Source organism: Calonectris borealis, chromosome 1, assembly GCF_964195595.1.
Source record: "Calonectris borealis chromosome 1, bCalBor7.hap1.2, whole genome shotgun sequence".
In the NCBI taxonomy this organism is placed as follows: Eukaryota; Metazoa; Chordata; class Aves; order Procellariiformes; family Procellariidae; genus Calonectris; species Calonectris borealis.
In genome coordinates, this window is record NC_134312.1 from 204,847,469 (window position 1) to 204,868,595 (window position 21,127).

The 21,127-nt window shown below is 36.5% G+C and overlaps 1 protein-coding gene across 1 annotated transcript in view; it reads right to left on the bottom strand.

The window, feature by feature from the left end:
* Positions 1 to 21,127, bottom strand: part of DYNC2H1 (dynein cytoplasmic 2 heavy chain 1) — a 184,644-nt gene that overhangs the window by 92,926 nt on the left and 70,591 nt on the right. Inside the window, exons 64-71 of the mRNA XM_075140082.1 lie at positions 20,247 to 20,345; positions 18,914 to 19,037; positions 14,614 to 14,777; positions 13,083 to 13,202; positions 10,498 to 10,632; positions 9,584 to 9,727; positions 7,800 to 7,889; positions 3,372 to 3,437 (exon numbers count right to left, since the gene is read on the bottom strand). Of these exons, the coding sequence (XP_074996183.1) occupies positions 3,372 to 3,437; positions 7,800 to 7,889; positions 9,584 to 9,727; positions 10,498 to 10,632; positions 13,083 to 13,202; positions 14,614 to 14,777; positions 18,914 to 19,037; positions 20,247 to 20,345 (942 nt within the window). The remainder of the gene's footprint in view (positions 1 to 3,371; positions 3,438 to 7,799; positions 7,890 to 9,583; positions 9,728 to 10,497; positions 10,633 to 13,082; positions 13,203 to 14,613; positions 14,778 to 18,913; positions 19,038 to 20,246; positions 20,346 to 21,127) is intronic.

Sequence of the window (21,127 nt, forward strand, 5' to 3'; positions counted from 1 at the left end):
TCTTTTGGGATATGAACTTAGAATACTAAATTCTCTAGCAGCAATAAGTGACTTCTAGCCTTATCACATTAAAAGCTTTAAAAGAAATAACTTAAAGAATAACCATTTCAGCTTCATTTTCCTCGATAAATATTTTGCACAAGCACTCTTTTCTTAACAATTTAATTAAAATAACTTCTACCTTTCAGAGGAGTAAGAGAATTATTGATATTATCTGCCTGTTTTAATTCTTGAGTACTCAGAGACTTCAGGAATGTGCATTATATGTAACCTAGATATACGTAGATATATAACCTAGATATATATAACACTGTATATATATATGTAACACTGCGTGTGTGTGTATATATATATACACACACACACACACATATATATGTAACACTGCTCCACAGACGACACCAAGTTGGGTGGGAGTGTTGATCTGCTCGAGGGTAGGAAGGCTCTGCAGAGGGACCTGGACAGGCTGGATCGATGGGCCGAGGCCAACTGTATGAGGTTCAACAAGGCCAAGTGCCGGGTCCTGCACTTCGGCCACAACAACCCCAGGCAACGCTACAGGCTTGGGGAAGAGTGGCTGGAAAGCTGCCCAGAGGAAAAGGACCTGGGGGTGCTGGTTGACAGCCGGCTGAACATGAGCCGGCAGTGTGCCCAGGTGGCCAAGAAGGCCAACGGCATCCTGGCCTGTATCAGAAATAGTGTGGCCAGCAGGAGTAGGGAGGTGATCGTGCCCCTGTACTCGTCACTGGTGAGGCCGCACCTCAAATACTGTGTTCAGTTCTGGGCCCCTCACTACAAGAAGGACATGGAGGTGCTGGAGCATGTCCAGAGAAGGGCAACGAAGCTGGTGAAGGGCCTGGAGCACAAGTCTTATGAGGAGCGGCTGAGGGAACTGGGGTTGTTTAGCCTGGAGAAGAGGAGGCTGAGGGGAGACCTCATCGCGCTCTACAACTACCTGAAAGGAAGTTGTAGCGAGGTGGGTGTTGGTCTCTTCTGCCAAGTAACCAGCGATAGGACGAGAGGAAATGGCCTCAAGTTGTGCCAAGGGAGGTTTAGACTGGACATTAGGAAAAATTTCTTTACTGAAAGAGTGGTCAGGCCTTGGAACAGGCTGCCCAGGGAAGTGGTTGAGTCACCATCTCTGGAAGTATTTAAAAGACGTGTAGATGAGGCGCTTGGGGACATGGTTTAGTGGGCATGGTGGTGTTGAGTCGATGGTTGGACTCGATGATCTTGGAGGTCTTTTACAACCTTAATGATTCTATGATTCTATGATTCTAGATTAAGCTTGTTAAGAGCTCTAATAGCTGATGGAAATGCACACTAAACAATAGCAACCAACACATAAAGCAGTACTTAAAAATACTTAAGAAACCTAGGCAGCCAGGCTTTAATTTCGTCAGAAAGCTATTTGCAAGTTACTGCCTTCATGACTCTAACTCAAGGACTAGAAAGATAAAGCAAGGTATTTTCAGAAGCTGAAAAGAAATAATAAAGGTCTACTAGGGAAGTTCTACTAATGAAGGGTAGCCAAGGTATCCCTTTACCAACAAGACTAATTTGAGTTATTTTTATCAGGAAACTTCATTGCTGAAAGACTATGGGATTTCACTTGGTCAATCCATATGTCTGCAATAAAACTACATTGCATTCATAACATCAAAAAGCTTCAACGACCCTTTCTTAAACCTTTTACCTTAAACCCACATCCTTCATAAAATCCAAGTTCCATTCCTTCCTTCAAATGTATTATCTGATTTTTACCTTTTACCCTAAAATGGACTCTCCTCTACTGAATTGACATCTACTACCATTTCATACTTCCGGTTTCCAGCTTCTAGTACAGAAAGCCATAGCTTTGTCTCTCCATACCTCATGTAGGTATTTTAGATAACTAAATGTGTCTTGACTCATGCTTACCAACCATGTTTAAGCAATTTTATTGAGTCGATTGTGCATATTGTTCTACTGCAGGCAGACTTTATTATTACAGGATTAATTTCACTACACTATCGACAACTACAACTTTGCCATCTACATCTCAGCCAGCTAGTCTAGTCTGCCTGTAAGCGCAATGGAGAGAAGTAAACAATTTTAGTGGTTATTCATCTGATCTGTTTTACAAAATTAATTTATGATGAAACTAATTGCTTCTTTGACAGGTCTGTTTTTTTCCTGTTTCCTACAAAGACAGTCTAGGATAACCGGCTCAGGTGAACTTTAACAGGTGTTTAAATTTTAGTTACCAATTCAATCACCACTAAAAGTACCATTTTACTGGAAACATGTAAATTCATTATGAACCTCCCAGCTGGGCAAAAGCGTTATCTAACACCCAAAGAAAAGAACATGCTATTACTGAGATGTGGAAATAAGGGTTAGCAGTACGTAAGCTCTGCTGCAATTCTGTTGGGAATAGGGCAGCCTCTAAACTATAGGTAAATTCCCCATAAATTAGGCATTTTCAGATTGGGCCTCTTTCAGACCACTGTCAAAAACGTCATGTGAGATCTCTCATTTTTTTGTGAATACGCTAATAATGCAGCACTTGCCTGAAAACTGAATGGACAGCCATTTTTATTAAATGTGGTTTGAACCTATATCAACTGCATCCCACTAAGCTACCAAAAATATAAACCATTTCAGGATGAGTCCATCATTCCTCTCAAAGATAGGCCACTATGTGCAAAGAATCCAATACTTATGTGGCCAGAGAACAACATACAAGAAGAACGCTCGCTGTACAGTGAAGACACTGTTGCAAATGAGGACATTAATGATCACTGCTCCACAGATTTCTTAGACACTGAAGAATCAAAGGCTGAAATGCAGAAAAGATAACTTCATTACTTCACCTTCCAGAAAGACTCTTCACTTTAATTGTCTTCAACTGCAGGTTGCAGAATCAGATTTTTATTTAATTTCTCCCTTGGTCTTGTACTCTTTTTCTGCATTTCAATACCAAGGCATGATGCGCAAGCAACCCTTGGTCACAGTGAAACAGATATATATCCATCACTTTACTTATAAAGGAATGTCTGTATTTAACTGGAAGGATGAGTAGATGTCTAGCCACATGGTGGTGGGAAACACTAATACAGCGCCTGCAAAAAATGGCAAGAACCCTCCATAAACATCTTTTTCAGACCCCTACTTAAAAGGCCACCCTTTACCTACCTTTCTCACGGTAATCTTCACTTTGAACCTAATAAATATAATGCTAACATCCAAAAGTAACTACAGAAATATAGTAGCATATAAACCTAAAATCCCGAGTCCTACACTTACTGACAAAAACTTTTTATCTACTCATTTACTCTTCATATTAAGCTTAAGTAAATCACTTGGGGATATTCTCCTTTAGCACTTACATTCTCTTGAAAAAGTTCAGGGTGCATTCCTCGTACAAAATGTAGAGCAAACATTAGCTGATCAGCCTGAAATAAAAGCAGTAAAAATGTATTTATATGTTCATCAAAAGCCACCTTTCTGCTTTTTTTATAAGTAACAAAATTTCTTTAATAAAACACCTCTAATTCCATAGCAGTGACTTAATGACACATATCCTAATTCAAACTTGCTACATACCTCTGCAACTTGGAGACAAACACTAACTCAAAATCTAAGTACATCTAAACTCAAGGGAAGAAGAAAAATCAGGTACTTGTAATAAAGCAAACATACTAAACAGAATCCATTATTTTTTAAACTGTGCAGAGGAAATACTTGAAATCTTCTTACAGCAAAATTTTGAAACAGAATTTTGATTAAAAAAAAGAAAACAAGCAACTGTAACCTTCTGACTTTTTTCCTAGGTCTGTTGCATCACTTGAATTTCAACCAGTCTCTGAGCACTGGAGCAATAAACCATGAATAAGGATTTACTGGAGCCATAGAATAAACCATGCAAACATTCAAGACAGTATTTTTTAAAAGAATATTGGCTTGTTAAAACTGGGATTCCTATGTCCATACACAGAAACATTCATAGATGTGTTTTACCAAAGCTGTGCTGGAAAGGACAGCTTACTGTGTAATGAAGTCAACGTGAAAAACTGGAAGTTAGTACTCTGAAAAATCAGAAGCACTCAGAAACCTAGATTGAGGACTCCAATTTTCAAAGTCTGGCTGTAATCTGGAAGATGTATTTTACCAGACAGTAGAAGATACACACATATTTTCCTTCATTAGAATTTTAAGTAAGCATAAGGAAGCTGGTACCTCTTCTTTTCAAGAAGGTGAAACTACTAAAAAGCATAAAGCACAGGTGAAAGGGAAGAACAGAAGAAAAAACAATGATGCATGGGATTGGGTTAAGCCTGCAAAGCACAGGCATCTCACTCAGCTGATAAACACAACACACCTGCACTCCTATAGAAATCAATTCTATTCTTGACTCCTGAACAATGTTGTTTGAATTTTCCATGGTGTCGTTTCCCACATACATGTCTTACGTGTACCTCAAAACAACAGCCTGATTGTCCTTAGTTTCAGAGAATTACCACTCTGAAGAATATTAAATTACCAAGAATAATACTGAAAAATGAATTATGTGGGACTTTTCAGAAGAGACAGAACCAAATATGCGGAAGCATACTCTAGGAAATATTACGTACATGTTATAAGATGAACTGTTTAACTAATATTGGCTTTCTTATCTCAATGTCTATTATATTTTTGAGGCCAAAATTACATAAAAGTCCTGGTTTCGGCTGGGATAGGGTTAAATTTCTTCCTAGTGCTGTGTTTTTGGGTTTAGTATGAGGAGAATGTTGATAACACACTGATGTTTTCAGTTGTTGCTAAGTACCCCCCTAGTCCAAGGACAGCTCCCGTGCCTACTGACTGAGCTAGGTACACAGGATGGGAGGGAACATAATCAGCCACCCCACCTGGCCAATGGGGTATTCCATACCATGTGACATCATGCTCAGTATATGAATGGTAGGCATGATTCAGGAAGTAGCGATCGCTACTTGGTTATCGGTCAGCGCGGGTGGTGAGCAATTGCATTGTGCATCACTCATTTTGTATATTCTATCATTATTATTATTATTTTCCCTTTTCTGTTCTATTAAACTGTCTTTATCTCAACCCACGAGTTTTTCTCACTCTTACCCTTCCGATTCTCTCCCCGTCCCACTGGGGGTGGGGAAAGTGAGCGAGAGACTGCATGGTATTTGGCTGCCTGCCAGGTTAAACCACAACAAAGGCCCAAATTATTTTTGTTTTCTTTTTATTATTACTGTTTTCTCATACAGGTGCCTTTTTACAAGCCTGACACATCAGCTCAGAAATAGACAGATATAAGAGCAACATAGAACAAAAACATGGAGTAAGGGTGTTCAAGGTGTTCATCATCTTTGAGAAGTTTTCTCGTGCAGTAAAAGTAACTTCAACTGCATCTGCATCTGTATTTCGAATAATAGAGATTATTATTTAATAATTTACCTGGTGATTAGGTTCCAGAATTATGGTGACTGACTAAAGGGACATATGTGGCTTAGAGACCGTATCCTCATTGGTTTTAGTTGCCCTTGGAATGACTGACCTTAGAAACAACTAAGAGGCTATATATAACTTGATTCGTATGAACCACAGCTGCTTTAAACTGGATTTGGGTAACTGTAGAAATGTATGATTGCAGCCCCAGCAAACTCTTTGTACAATCTATATCTCTATGGATATTGATACATAAAGTTGTTGTTTGCTGTTTTAAATAGTTTCATTTTATTAATTCTTTCAATTACAAAACCATACAGTACAAAGTATGCCCAAGGATACAATTAAAGTACATAAAGGACATTGTATTTTATTTTTGCACGTATTTACTACTGGTTTTGTTAGAGGGGTGGTACTGGAGGGCAAACAGGCCCCAACTAGGAATCAGGGTCAAACTGTGCAAAGCACTAAAGTTCTGTTTGTATTGATAAATAAAATACGTCCATGAACATCATATGACACTGATGGACGTGGAATGTCCATGATGACATGGAATGGCTGAAATCCACACCATTCAACTCTTTCATCCTCTCAGTCAAGGTCTGCAAGCAAATCCAAATCCAAACTGCTTATTACAATTGTCCCTGGATGATTTAGTATCCAAAACTTGAACGAGAATTGTTTGGAAGAATGCTAACTGGCCCAGGCCAAGCCTACGACAGCAACTATTTTGACAAATTAACAGTACAGGTGGGCCAGTTCCAGTGCTCAGGAAAATTTCTTGGCACCACTTCACTTACTAGCTTAGATGAAGTCTATGTACACACAAACATAAATATTAACCGCAAACAGACAAACAAAACCATCCTTCCCAATTCTAAAACACTTTAAAAGGTATAAACTTATCATAGAATCATTTAGGTTGGAAAAGACCTTTAAGATCATCCAGTCCAACCGTAAACCTAACACTGCCAAGTCCCACTAAACCACGTCCCTAAGTGCCACATCTACACGTCTTTTAATCTTTTTAACTTGTATCAGCTATACCATTTATGAAGACACTAGTAAAGCCTCAGTGCCACAGCAGTCTTTAAAAATTAGCATGGATAAAAGGCAGAATTAGCAGTGGATTGCTGATGGCATGAGGAGCCTATTTGTTCTATCCACTATCAGAACATGATACTATATGCTGGATGGACCATTAGTCTGAAGCTGCACGGTTACACTTACACTTTCAATATTTTCTAAACTCTAGTCTGATCACTCACAGTGAAAATCTTTCCTACCAGAAATCTCCTATCTGCGCCTCGCTTTTGAAATCTTTCATCTTTTCTGATATATAAAAATAGCTGCTTCTCAATATTCAAAAGATGTGATGACTTATTGGAAGGCTTCACAGACTTATGACTTCAAACACAGACATTAAATTATTATGAGAGTACTTCATGAGAATCCACTTGGACTTTGATAAACCAAAATCCTTAGAAATAACTGCTACCTCTGCATCCTCAATACAGTGTTGCTAGATTGGGGTGCGGGGGGGAGAGGTGGTGTAAAATTTTAGATGATCTCTCCATTCTCAGTGATCAAACTCCAGACTTGCACGATTTCTACTACTATTTCTACATCTATGCAGACCTACTATGCATTCTTCAGCCTGGTACTGTGAGACAAACACCTCCTGTTATGACTGTTCCATGTGAAAGTAAAAATTGAAATTGAAAGTGAACGGCATATCTATTCTCGGTTTTCACCAAGAAAGCAAGAAAAGAAAAGTCACCTGATTCAAATACAGAGCAAACAAGAAATACATTAAGAACCTAATATGGAGGAACAGGGGAACAGACAGAAACAAACAAGCTAGCAGGTAGAGATTTGGGGCAGGAAGTAAAAAGAGAAAAGAGAATACTACAATGGGTTTTGGTTTCCTTTTTTTTTAAAAAAAAAAAAAACAAATAATCACACAAAATCATGACAGCTAGGTTAAACACTCATACTTAAGAAGAGCGAACAGAATAAGAGTGCTCAGAAGACTGCGAAGCCTGGGACTGGCTATGAGCCAGAATGAGGCAGAGATGAGGGGCCAGAGGTAAAGCAGAAATAGGACTAGACTGAGAATAGTTTTGTCCATTAGAAAACTGCTCTGTGGAGAATGTGCATAAGCAATCTTTATTCTGTCATAATCCTAATTTTTAGTCCTCATTTTGCATATCAAATATTGCAAGTGTAATTGTTTGCATGTATTACATAGGTACTGACACAATACTGCTTATTTGAAGTAGATCAAGTGTTGGTTGCTGAAAGAATACTTTCAAACCCAGTGCACTGTATAAAAGCCAGAAAAAATACAATCTTACCTTAAACAAACAACGACAAACATATTCATACACTGTATGTTTCAATGAGCCAATAAGCGACTTGATTCTTTCCTCAGTATTACTTGGATCCTAAAAAGAAAGTCTGGATTTCAAAAATTCATGTGGAAGTAAAAATCTTTTTATGTCTCCTGTAAATTTCACCAGAATAACACAAATAATCTGGACTCTATGTGACACTTACTAGTTCTAAAAACTTATTATTGAACTCAGCTGCAGCTATCAATGAGTAGATGATAAAATGAGAAGGTCATGCTGAAGCATTAAGAAATTAATATTTTGGCCTTGAAGATTATACAACATTATATATAAGGTAAATACATAGAGAATGAGATAACTGTTTCTTGTCCTAACATTAATATCCTTGACATCTCATAGTTTTCACTTGGTAAAAAATTGCTTATGTATTGGATTACTATATTTAATGTTATTAAACAGGTATGTTGACGTTAAGTGTAGTTACTAAACTTCCAGCCAGATTTGGCCCAACTGAAGTAAACATTGTAGAATATAGTAAATATACCAAGTCCTTCAGAGCTTACAGACTAAGAGACTGATTATAACAGGAGGAGAAAACTGAAAGATAGACAGGATAAAAGAAGAAAGAAGGGGGGCGGGGAAAGGTGGAGGAGGTAACAGGTACAGATTTATCAGAAACAACTTCCTTTCTACCATGCTGGAATTTGAAGAGATGAGTTTGTAAAGGAGGGCAATTTGGATTCACAAGCTGATTTGACTAATACCTTTCCCATGTCTAAAAGATAACTTGGGAAAAATGAAGAATTGGATAGAAGAGAAGAAAAAAAGGAAGAAAGCAAAGAAGGCAAAACCAGAAGTTGAGCTTTAAATATGTTAACATAATAGGCAGGAAGAAAAGAAATTATGAAAGAGTGTGAGAGTAAGAACAAGAAGTTAGAAGCTCATCTTGTGAAAAAATGTAACAGGTAAAGAACTTTAAAGAAGGCAAGTTCGTATAGTCAGAACCATATTCCTGGTAATGATTGGAGCAGAAAGAAAGTTGTAAGCACAGATGCCAGAATAAAGGGGAATCCAAAAGTGACATGATGAAAGGCTGGTGAATGCTTTTTTAAAGTGGAAACAAAGAGAAAAAAGATTAATTTTGGAGGTGCTGAATAAAAGGAAAATGCATCGTTACTCAGTATGGGTTTTTAGATCTAAAGAGTGAGGTGACATGGGATAAATCCATAATTCTGTGCTTCAATAAAAAGAATATACTGCCATTAGAATACAGAAAAGTAAAAATTACATTTTCAACAAGACACGCAGCATGCATGCTTACAAACTGTACAAAAGTAGATAAAGTTTTCATCTTCTTTCAGGTAACTGAACCATGTAGAAATATAGATCTTTTCTTATTCTACTCCTTGTTGAAAGAATTAGCGTTATTTGCAGATTAGATCATTAATTTATTTAAATAAAGCTTTCAGGAAAGTTATAATCAACCTTGTTTTTCCTAATTCACTCTAGACAAAGAGCAAGCCTGAAATTACAAATAAGAGTTACTTTGTTTTCAGATGGCAAAGCAATTTTATGATTTATATGTCATGTAAGATCATTAAAAATTCCATGTGCATGTATTCTGAATATCTAAAGCACAACAGTTCAACATCACTACTTATTATACATTGCATCATCAGTTATTACAAATTATTTTCTAAAAATGTCCAGAGCAACTAACAAATTCTAAGGATCAAAGCAGATTGATTCTTCTGCAGCATTCACAGCTTCAGGAAAAGAGAAAATACCTGCTTGCTTTGCAGAGCCCTTTGGAAAAGTCGCAGGAAAGCCGCCAAACTAAAACGGTACATATTATTAATTTTGGACAAGTCAGAGATAATGAAGTACATCTTGCTAGCACTCTCAGCTAAAGGGAGATAGGCGTTCCTCTCCTGTGGATAAAAAAACAATACATATATAAAAAAACAGTGTATTGCTGCCATCTACCGGTTATTGCATAAACATTTATTCATCCCACCGAAAAAACATTTGGATGACTCCCACTACTTTAGAAAACTGAATCCTTTCCGATTCTTCAAATTGAAGGACATGCACTCAAGACTTCAACACTGTCTTTAGATTTCAAAATTGGAAGAAAGCATTTTTAGCAAAAAATTCTTTAAATTATGAAGAACATTTTGGAAATTAAACCCTAGGGCATGTAGGCCTCCTCCCACCACAGAACACATCCCAGAATTCAATAGAAAACTTTAAACTAAACAAATAAGAACACAGAGGAAAACTCTGTAGTGTGTTACAAAAACAGCATGCCAGATGAATAGCATCACCAATTATCTAAATTTCTGCAATAGCAAGAGATATGTTAAGTAAGAACATCCATATGAGCCATACTGTTTGCAATAGCAGATTGCAAAAATAAAGTCAAAACCCATTACTTGCCAATAAGTCCTTGGTGAAAATTCCTTTAATTCAAATTGGCGGACTTTAAATTGTGTAGCTATTCACCATGTGTAAAACAAATTAATTTAATTACTAAAAATACTTTCTGTACTTGCATATCCTAAATATCTTTTACTCCAAAAAATTAATTTAGTATGTTACTGATCTTATACTCCTGTAGATGTATATATCCTCTCTATATAGAAGATGACTATTTTTAGCAGGAAAAAAACAGCAATAAAAGATTAGAATAGTCTTCTACCTTATCAAGGAAACTCTGAAGTCTGCAAGATTCAGCAAGTGATTCTTGGATGAGTGCACTACTTGCTTTAGTCTGATTCAAAGATTCAATCAGATCCTTATTTTCTAGTATATTGCCTTGTGATGTTGCAAGTGTCTGTAAAAAAAAAAAGTTATCTATGTTACGTTAAAAAAAAAACTGTAAAGTAACCATTTTGGAAGCTGTCCTTCTTTCTGACCTATACGTATTTCTGAATCATCGAATGCATCAAGAGTACTGGAAAGCAGGTGGTTACTCCAAAACCTGAAATGTGTTTTAAAGAAGCATGGAAAATAAAACCCAGGAACAAACTCCAAAAATTCAGATTGCCACGTTCTGAAACTTAAGCCGTCAGTAAGCTTTTGAGAATGATTTCTATGATCAGTCTTACGCACTAATATCCCAAGATAAATACAAATTAGGCTATTTTTTCTTCTACTCAACTACCAGTTTAACCTGAAATTGGCTACTTGTAATGACTTCCTGTACCCAGTCATTCATAAATACAATTTCCTTCAAAAACATGCCAATATCCCTACACAATTTAGTCCTTATTTCCAACTGAGATGAATATTCACAATTGCAACAATTTCAGTTTTGTAATCAGAGATCCCTTCAAAATCCTTCAGATTACCCCACATTTCCCCCGAGTTCTGCTGTGCAAACAATTTCACTTCTAATAAGAAGTGGGAAAAGCTTGAATGATTGACTATTATTTAAGGTTTTTTAGTAATCTTCAGCAAATACACTTCAATACAACTTTTTAGTCAGACAACAACACAAAACTGGCTTCTTGTCAGTTAAGTCAGTTCTGAACAACTACCTGTAGGACAGCATTTCAGGATATGTGGAAGAAGAGATTCACTAGTTAGAATAGTAGAATGCACTTAGTTCGTTAGTTGAAAAGAGTTTAGGACAAGATCATCTGTTTTTTCAAAGAGTCCAATTTTGCTATGAGGAATCATAGTGTGAGCTATGAGGTAACAACAGCATGTCTGTCTTTACTCCAAGGCTGTCGGAAGAAAACCAGTACAGTACTTCAGATGGAATGCTAATGTTGCTTTAGGATTAACTTGAATTTAGCTAGATCACCTCCAGCACTGAGTTCCTTGTTGACAGAGTTCATGTAGCACCTGTCTCCACTGAGCTTTAGGTATCTTTCCTCAGGGTCAAAGTGTATTCTGATTTCAGTGGTAACAAGAATGCCAAAGTTGAAACCAATTCAGTGTTAATATTTGGCCACTTGTTGTTGCAGATATCTTAGGCATTATTACTTGAAATTTTGCACTTGACAATTCAGATTGGACAAATGTGAAAGATTGTGGAGTTCCAAGATCACACAAAAAGTCTGTTCTAAAAAGTGGACATTTTTTTGTTGCATCTCTGAACTCTCAGCTTCTGGTAGACATTAAGACACTAAAGAATGATCAACTTTGAATATGGAATTTTTCTAGAGAACAAGTTTCCCTCTGCCTGTAAGAGAAATCTGCCCCATCACAGTTTTAAAAAAGGTTTGAGCTTGGTATTTGAGACTTAATAGGGAGTTTAATAAGGACAGTAAATGTGGAAATTCAAATCACATTAGATAATTATGTGCAAAATTCTAAAATTCAGCTATTAATGGCCAGTCTAATAAAGTTCAGTTTATTACTTCTTGAGGAATCTGTAAAAACAATTAGCTTATGCTCAAGCCTATTGTGCTGGATACTGCACAGACTCAGCTACAGACTGAGGGTTTTGAGGCAGCAGGTCAATTTCCCTGCATCTATGACATATTAGAAGGAAGGAGGATTTGAGGATCCACTCCTATGGGCATGAAGTACAGTTTCTGTGAAATCCATGGCAAGATGCAAACAAAAAAGAAAACAGTCCTCTTCCTCGGAAGTTAGCTTTTCTTACAGAGGTGTGCAACTCTTTCTGAGCAACTGTTTCAATTACTTTCATTGAAATAAAAAGGTAGACTGAAAATTGAGAATATTAGTTTTAAATACGAGAAAGGAAAATGTTAACTATAAAGAACATTGCAGTTCATTGCCAATAAGAAACAATTGTGGAGGTTTAAAGTTTTAAATGTCTGTCTCAACAAATCTTTCTATTTTCTGCTGGGAATTTTTCTTTCAGGTTTTTTTCCTTTCACAACACAGAATCATTTCTCAACTTGAGAAAGTATTATTTGACATGATTCACAAGCTTAAAAATGTGGCTTTTTAAAAAACTCCTAATTTTAAAAAGAAATAGTATAATTTTTAACAAAGTTTTCTCTTTTTTAATGCATTAAAGTTAATGAAATTTCTTAATCTAAACCAGCCTATACCTAGCCCAACAATTCATACATTTAATTTTGACAATGCTTAATGTATTGAGATACTACGGTTTCATGACAGATGTACATATTTTATCTATTTTACTTTCCCAGGAGCCCCAGGCAAATAATGCTTTTATTTTCTCAAATCAAAAATTCTGAGGGCTCATTATTCCAATACTTTCACCATCTTCATTCAAACACGTAACAATATGAACACTATCTTATTGATCTAACAGATAAAAAAGAGGTAAATTTATTTTACCTCCAAAAGAGATTCCTCAAGCTTAGCTAACTGTATCTTCTTATCTTCTTCTTGTTGTAACAGTTTTGTCTTCTGCTCTTCCAAATCAGGCTTTTCGTGCTGAATTGTTAAAGCCAAAAGCTAAAAAGAAAGGAGATTATTCAACAGGATAAAAACCACTCTAATATTTCATAATATATATTCATTAATTATATAGCATAATATATACTCATTAACTACATAGCAGTATATAGTCCATATTTTTGAAAGTAGACTTCTGAGGGTTTATTCAGTTGCACCAGATATGCAACGGCTTTAAATCTATGTAGACATCCAGGATATTCTGCAGTGGCAAGTATAACCCAGGAACTACTGTGAACCATGCCCTTGTGTGTAACAGCAGATGCAAGCCAGGTGAGACACTCAAGAATATCTCAAAAGGCACTGGATCACTTCATTAAGGACACTGATTCACACCCTTTTATACTGAGACCTAAACCTTTGCACCTCAATATGAATCACACCTGCGTTTAAATGATTGGCAGTCTTCATTAGGGTATATACTGTTATCAGATATAAAAAGAAGTAGGTGATAGAAAGCACAAACTGGAAAGAATGGCAGCGAATTTCTTTCCAGCAAGTCCACCAAAAGTCAAACCCCTCTCCTGCCAACAAAGAGAGAAAACAAAAAACAAAGCTTTTTTATCTGCATTTCCACTTAAGGAGGGGGTCAATTCACTTGGTTATATTGTATGATGTCGATTCCTTATCTCCAGTGGAGGGAGGAAATCCATACGGTTATCCATGCTTCACATTCTGAATTATATCTTCCTTTCACAACACAGAATCATTTCTCAACTTGAGAAAATATCATTTGACATGATTCACAAGCTTAAAAACGTGGCTTTTTAAAAAACTCATAGTTTTGAAAATTATTTATCATAATTTAATCAACATCTTATTTACATCCCAGTCTAAACCTCTTGTTAGTTTGGAAAAACTTGTTTCATACCAAATAAAGAGGGTTTTTTCTTCCCTTAATTTATCTCTTCCCTTTTTTTTCTCTTTTCCATCTGTATGCTACATTTTGCTACCTAAATGTTATAGAAAAAAACTCAAAAGCTACTAGCGTTTTGGGGGAAGTAAAATATACAGCTTTTTGGTTTCATTATATTTTCCCTGTACACAAAGTATCCTGATGCTAGCATTACTTTCTAACTAGGACACTGGAGAGCAACAACAAAAATGTTTCCATGTACCATAAATGCATCTTGAACAAAAAACAGAAGCTTAGCAATTAATCTGTTGCAACTGAAGTCAATGAGACAGTTTCCATTTTCTCTATTGGACTCACTACTTGGTTCCAAAGTGCATAAAACCAAGATTTTAAAATTTAAATTTAGTTTCAGCATCGATTTTACCATTTATATTTGTGTGCCAGAAAATATCTTTGTGACCATTAATGCAAACTCCACCATAAGGCTTCTTCCAGAAGCTGGATATAGTTATGAATGTCCGCTACACATATATTGTTTTTATTCTAAATGCCTACCTGTCCTCTTAAGCCACTTCTAGTTGTGGTAAAGTTTACTTCTGTAACAATAGAAGAAGCATCAGGTGGAATGAAGGGATTGGGGTTCCTCGTCGATAGAAAAAGACAGAATTCTTCATTATAATCTACCATTTTTTCACCTATTTGTATAGCGTAACGGGGTCCTGTAAATAATAAACAGATGTTATACTCGCTCTGATTGGAACATTCTAGAATTATCTGAAAATAATAGTATTTATGTAATACTTTATGACCAATAGATGCAAATATATTTTATAAAATTTATTTATAAATTGTTTAGAAAGAAAAATAAATTTAAAAAATTTAAGGAACATAAGCTATCCTGCACTGTTAGACAAAAAAATGCAATAACATAGCACTAGTGTAAGAAAGTTACATTGTGATAATATTTAATACACCAGGGTCGTTTAATTATCCTTACCCAGTCCAAAAAGCATAAATGGCAAAAAATCATAGAATCATAGAATCATACAGGTTGGAAAAGACCTCTAAGATCATCGTGTCCAACCATCAACCCAACACACCATGCCCACTAAACCATGTCCCTAAGGGCCTCATCTACACGTCTTTTAAATACTTCCAGGGATGGTGACTCCACCACTTCCCTGGGCAGCCTGTTCCAAGGCCTGACCACTCTTTCAGTAAAGAAATTTCTCCTAATGTTCAATCTAAACCTCCCTTGGTGCAACTTGAGGCCATTTCCTCTTGTCCTAAATACACTTGAAGTAAAAATAATACTAATGAATCTTTGAAATCTTTAAACAATTTGCGGCCGGTCATGAGCGGTGTTCCCCAGGGCTCAGTTTTGGGGCCGGTCTTGTCAATATCTTTATCAATGATCTGGATGAGGGGATTGAGTGCTCCCTCAGGAAGTTTGCAGAAGACACCAAGTTGGGCAGGAGCATTGGTCTGCTCGAGGGTAGGAAGGCTCTGCAGAGGGACCTGGACAGGCTGGATCGATGGGCTGAGGCCAATTGCATGAGGTTTAACAAGGCCACGTGCCGGGTCCTGCACTTCGGCCACAACAACCCCAGGCAACGCTACAGGCTTGGGGAAGAGTGGCTGGAAAGCTGCCCGGAGGAAAAGGACCTGGGGTGCTGGCAGTGTGCCCAGGTGGCCAAGAAGGCCAACAGCATCCTGGCCTGTATCAGAAATAGCGTGGCCAGCAGGAGTAGGGATGTGATTGTGCCCCTGTACTCGGCACTGGTGAGGCCGCACCTCGAATACTGTGTTCAGTTTTGGGCCCCTCACTCCAAGAAGGACATGGAGGTGCTGGAGCATGCCCAGAGAAGGGCAACAAAGCTGGTGAAGGGCCTGGAGCACAAGTCTTAGGAGGAGCGGCTGAGGGAACTGGGGTTGTTTAGTCTGGAGAAGAGGAGGCTGAGGGGAGACCTCATCGCGCTCTACAACTACCTGAAAGGAGGCTGTAGCAAGGTGGGTGTTGGTCTCTTCTCCCAAGTAACTAGCGATAGGACGAGAGGAAATGGCCTCAAGTTGTGCCAAGAGAGGTTTAGATTGGACATTAGGAAAAATTTCTTTACTGAAAGAGTGGTCAGGCCTTGGAACAGGCTGCCCAGGGAAGTGGTTGAGTCACCATCCCTGGAAGTATTTAAAAGACGTGTAGATGAGGTGCTTAGGGACATGGTTTAATGGTCATGGTGGTCTTGGGTTGATGGTTGGACTCGATGATCTTAGAGGTCTTTTCCAACCTTAATGATTCTATGATTCAATGAATAGGATACAAAGCACGACAGAAGATGCGCTGGAGAATCACCATTTTGTGTAAGAATCCTGTCATAATTTAAACATATTCATTTACATTTCCACGTAGGCATACCACTCTATCAAAACACACTAGCCATAATTACATATTGGCTAACTAAGATGGTTCAGCATTTTCTGAATGTGGTCCAAAACAATTAGATTTCATCTCTGGGTCTGTTATATGAAGGTTGATGTTGCCGTACAACCATAATTGTATTAAAATATTACTTTCTATGATAATTGTTATAGAGAAAGTCTATGAAACTAAAGATGCTGGAATATCTAGTCATTAGATTGAAAGACAAATATTCCATTAAGAAACATCCCATAAATTTGTCTTATTATAAATACATTTAATTTAATCACAGTATGAAAGAAAATTAATTTATTAAATTTCTGCTGTCATTGTTTCAATCTCTGTTTATACTCCTAATATTTTAACATTTCTCACTATGCCTGTCATAGAATGAAACTATATGTATGGCCTCGCACCATCCTCCTTCCACCACAGGTTTCCATTCTAACGGGGTCAGAAAAGAATAGACTCAAACAATCAAGACTCAAACGACTAGAATAAGATTTTGCCTCCTGATACTAAAAAAGAAGGAAGAACAGAATTACAAGATGAAAAGTTCCAAAGTGAAAACTTCCTTTCCAGGGAAATTTCTGAGGTGGCATAGTTAGGTTCTTCTCTATTTTTAGCACTAGGAGCAGATCAGAAATGCTCTAAGTATAAATCTCTTGCTAAAACACTGGTAGAGATGAAAATCACGTATCAATTTTGCTTCTGTGCCAAGGATCAGAATAAATTTTAGGCCTATGCTGTAAAAACATCAAACAGAAAATGGAAGCTGTACAAGGACAAATTTATTGCAGTATATATATTCACATTTTTCTTAACGTTTCATTCCAAGTAATGAAAAGTTGTACAGTCATCACAAGCAAAATAATGCAGACAGGCCTCCACCTCCACATTTTGACAAAGAGAAAGAGTGCGTGCTTGCTTGTGAAGTGACTGAAAAGACTCAGACAGTGACCCATTCTCCCTTTTCAAAAAACAGCTCCCTAGTTTGGACTTGCACAGACCTAGCATTAACATAGCTTATTAACATGCAAAAGAGAATGCCTGAGTGTTATAAGCAATTTCCCTGAATAAACTAGTATATTTTAATCTAATCTGATTTCTCCACAGTTCTGCAGACCTATTCATCTCTTAATTTGATTCCTTGAGTAAAATCAGTTAAGATGCCTGTAATAGCGTATCTCTGCTTTCCAAAGTTCAGCAGAAGCTAGTGAAAAAAAGTTGTAAAGATGTTCTACCTAACCTCCTACAGATCCCTGAAGTCACCACTTTGGTGGTGCTCTCAACTTTTACCAAGGATAAACAAGCGAGCACATCTATAATGGAAGAATGATTTAAACTAACATTTTCTTTTTACTAAACAGACCTTTCCGATATAGGAGATAAATGTATCTAAAAACTCTACAGCACTTGCATTTATTTTTACCATGTATTTGCATTTCCAGAATTACTGCTACCTCACTCACTATTAGATCTTAATATTAGATGAAATGACAGCAAAAAGGAGTCGAGTTATTTTCAATGCCTGAAGTTCATACTGTAAATTACATGCACATGCTGTGGTACATGCTGAGGAATTAACACTTGAGGCAGAAATATAATTACTAACAATTATGTAAATATACTTTAATAACAATAATTTTAAAAGTATTTAAAACATACATTGTTGGGTTTTTTTAATCCACTCTGTTCTTTTGATATCATTTCAAAATATGCAACATAATCCAACATAATTCATGCTGAGATACTTACATCATTACTATTTATCTTTGCTAAACTTTAAACACAATTTTTCATAGCGGTCTTTTAAAGCAACTAAACCCAAAGCAGTTATATAGAGAGTTATATAGAGTACCTTATCTCTCCAAAGCAGAGATATTGTAAAATGTAAACTTTTTTTTTTCCTTTCATTGCGTCAGTTAGCAAGACTCCTTTCACCAAATTCCACCATTTTGCTGATATCTATGACCCCCCCCCCATTTCCAAAGTCACATCAGGGACAGACCTGTGTGCCTTCTTTATTTTCAGACAAATGAAAGAGAAACAGCAACACCAACATTCTAGAACTCTGATTTCTAACTGCACAACCAGTTGTGTAATTTCTGGTCTTATTAAGGCTCAAGTTCCTAAGTAAAACTATGTGTTTGAAATTATCACTAGAAATTAACTTAAAATTTAAATGGTTGATAAAAACACTTTATTCTAATTCCAGTCAAAAAATCTTTAAATACTTTTCAATATTTTTCCACTTACTAAACAAGGACATATCTCCAACGTATTTCATGCACTGAAGCGTTAGCAGCAGGTTAATGTTAAAGAGGAAAAAACTACATAATACTCATATTTTCAGAAAAATCGAGTTTTATATGATATATATATAGATCTAACCTACAAAAGCTTTGAGGAAGCATTTTAAAGATCTTGGTCATTTACCTTGAGCAACAAGATCTTTTCTTAGCAATGGGTAAAGTACAGGCTCCACTCCATCCATTTCCTGTATAATAAGTGTTTTCCCAAATCTCACTGCCAGCTCAAGAGTGGTTAGGAAGTTGGTGTCCTGGGCAAATAAAAATAAATTCCTTTGATTCATGGTTTTTTGAAATATTAACACTTCAGAATGATCAGGAAGGCATTATACCAGGAGTCTAAATCTAAAAATCAGTAGTATAGCTGAAAAATTCTACTGCAAGCATCATATCTTTCAGGGTTTAGCCACAAGTGTTTAATTTAAATAAGTTTGAGCTATTCAGCTCCTGACATACAGGCAACCTATTTAACATGCCTTGCCCTCCAAGTGCTGCACCAGAATAGAGCAGGTCTACCATAGGTCTTGTCTGTCATCCATCTATCAGTCGCACCTGGAAGTCCTGGCTAGTTAACACTATGTCTCAAAACTGAATCAAGATCTAAGGACAGGATTCACATTGATATTAAGGTATCTAAATGCAGTCTTTTGCATGTAGGTGTCTAAACATGCACATGGTGTTTAAGATTCCATAACAGTCAATGGACATCCTAGACAATGCATACAACAGAGCCTAAAAGGTAATCAAGCCAATCAGCTAGCAAGGGAAACATTCAATTACCCAAAGATATGTATCTAGTACCACCAGAGAGTATCTAAGAGGCCAGCACAGAGCTGGCAGGGATCTGTGGAAGACCTACACTTTGTTGAAGCAATATCTTGAGGCCAGGTGGGGTTCAATAAGAGACTTTTGAATGGCACTAGAGGCCTGCCTATGTGTGTGCAACTGACCCAAGCCTTGCCACCCATGCAAACAGTGATGTGTAGACAATTAATCTTAGGTACCTTAATCTCAAACTGAAATCCAACCTACTATTTCCAATGTAGATAAAACAACACAAAAATCATAGGGAAGAAGTGTATACATACTCCTGAAATCCAGTGAATTGCAACCAAGAATACAAAAGACCTCGCTGCTTACAAATCTTTTACTATCTCCCCCCTCAGCAGGAAATACTGATATTCTTCGAGAGGGCAGCACAAAGAGGCAAACTTGTAGAAGTAATACCAGATGTTGACCCTCCAATTTTAAATACTCTGATCTCCTCCTTGAGTAAACAAATTTTCAGTACCATGTAAGAATCATTGTAACCTAGAACTCTGTGAGAAATTATATACTTCATGGAATATAAACCCATTTTTGGTGACTGCTATCACACCCCTTTAAAACGGCTCTCTAAAGTCTGGAATAGAACAAGCTCAAGCAGAACAGAATTGTAAGACCAAGAGTAAATACTGCACCTGTTGGTTAATAACTTCCAAACGTGATTCCTTCAAATGTGTCTTCAACCATTCAGTAGCCCGGAAAGAAGGGTCTATCAAAAATGGGCAAACTTTACTCTAGGGGAAAAAAAAAAAATTTATATATATATTTTTACTGAAATCTATTTTGTTTAAGAATAAAATTGAATGGAGTCCTTTTTTATTTCCCCAAACTAACGGTATAGTCATTTTAAAATCTTTTTCATTAACAAACTGTTTAAAGAAACAATAACAGCCTAATAACAAAATGACAATAAACAACAGTAGAAGGAATTTTAGGTCTTTTATTTTATTTCTCTTTTTTTTAAAAAAAAATCTTTACTTTCTAGCAGAGCTAATAAATGACTACATTATAACTACAATATTATGTACATAATTGTGCAATTGCATATGTATATTTATTATATATTATATATCTACATATAACTCTATGATAAAACTGAATCATTATTATAAGTTTAGTATTATTCTTTTCTCAACTATTATTAGCTACTGGCCTTAAGTGAATAGCATTTTGTATCCTATATCACAGAGCTAATCTGATGAAATCTGAGGGTTTAAAATCTAGATGTTTTGAAAGGTATCTGCATACAGCCTTTTCCTTTTTCTGAGAAAAAAGTATTAGAAATTATATGTCAAAGTGAACACACATATGACATAATGTTCCATTGATTGTATTGGTGTTAATGATTATTCACACTTTAAGCGTGAATAGACTGATACCAGGTTTTGTCTGTTCGATATCTGGAAGAAAATTGTAAAAGCAAAAAAGAAAAACACGTATTTTAACTGGTCTTTTGCTTTTGCTACAGAATACCGAGAGTTACATAAGTATTTGTTTCTCTGTGTGTGTTCTGTCG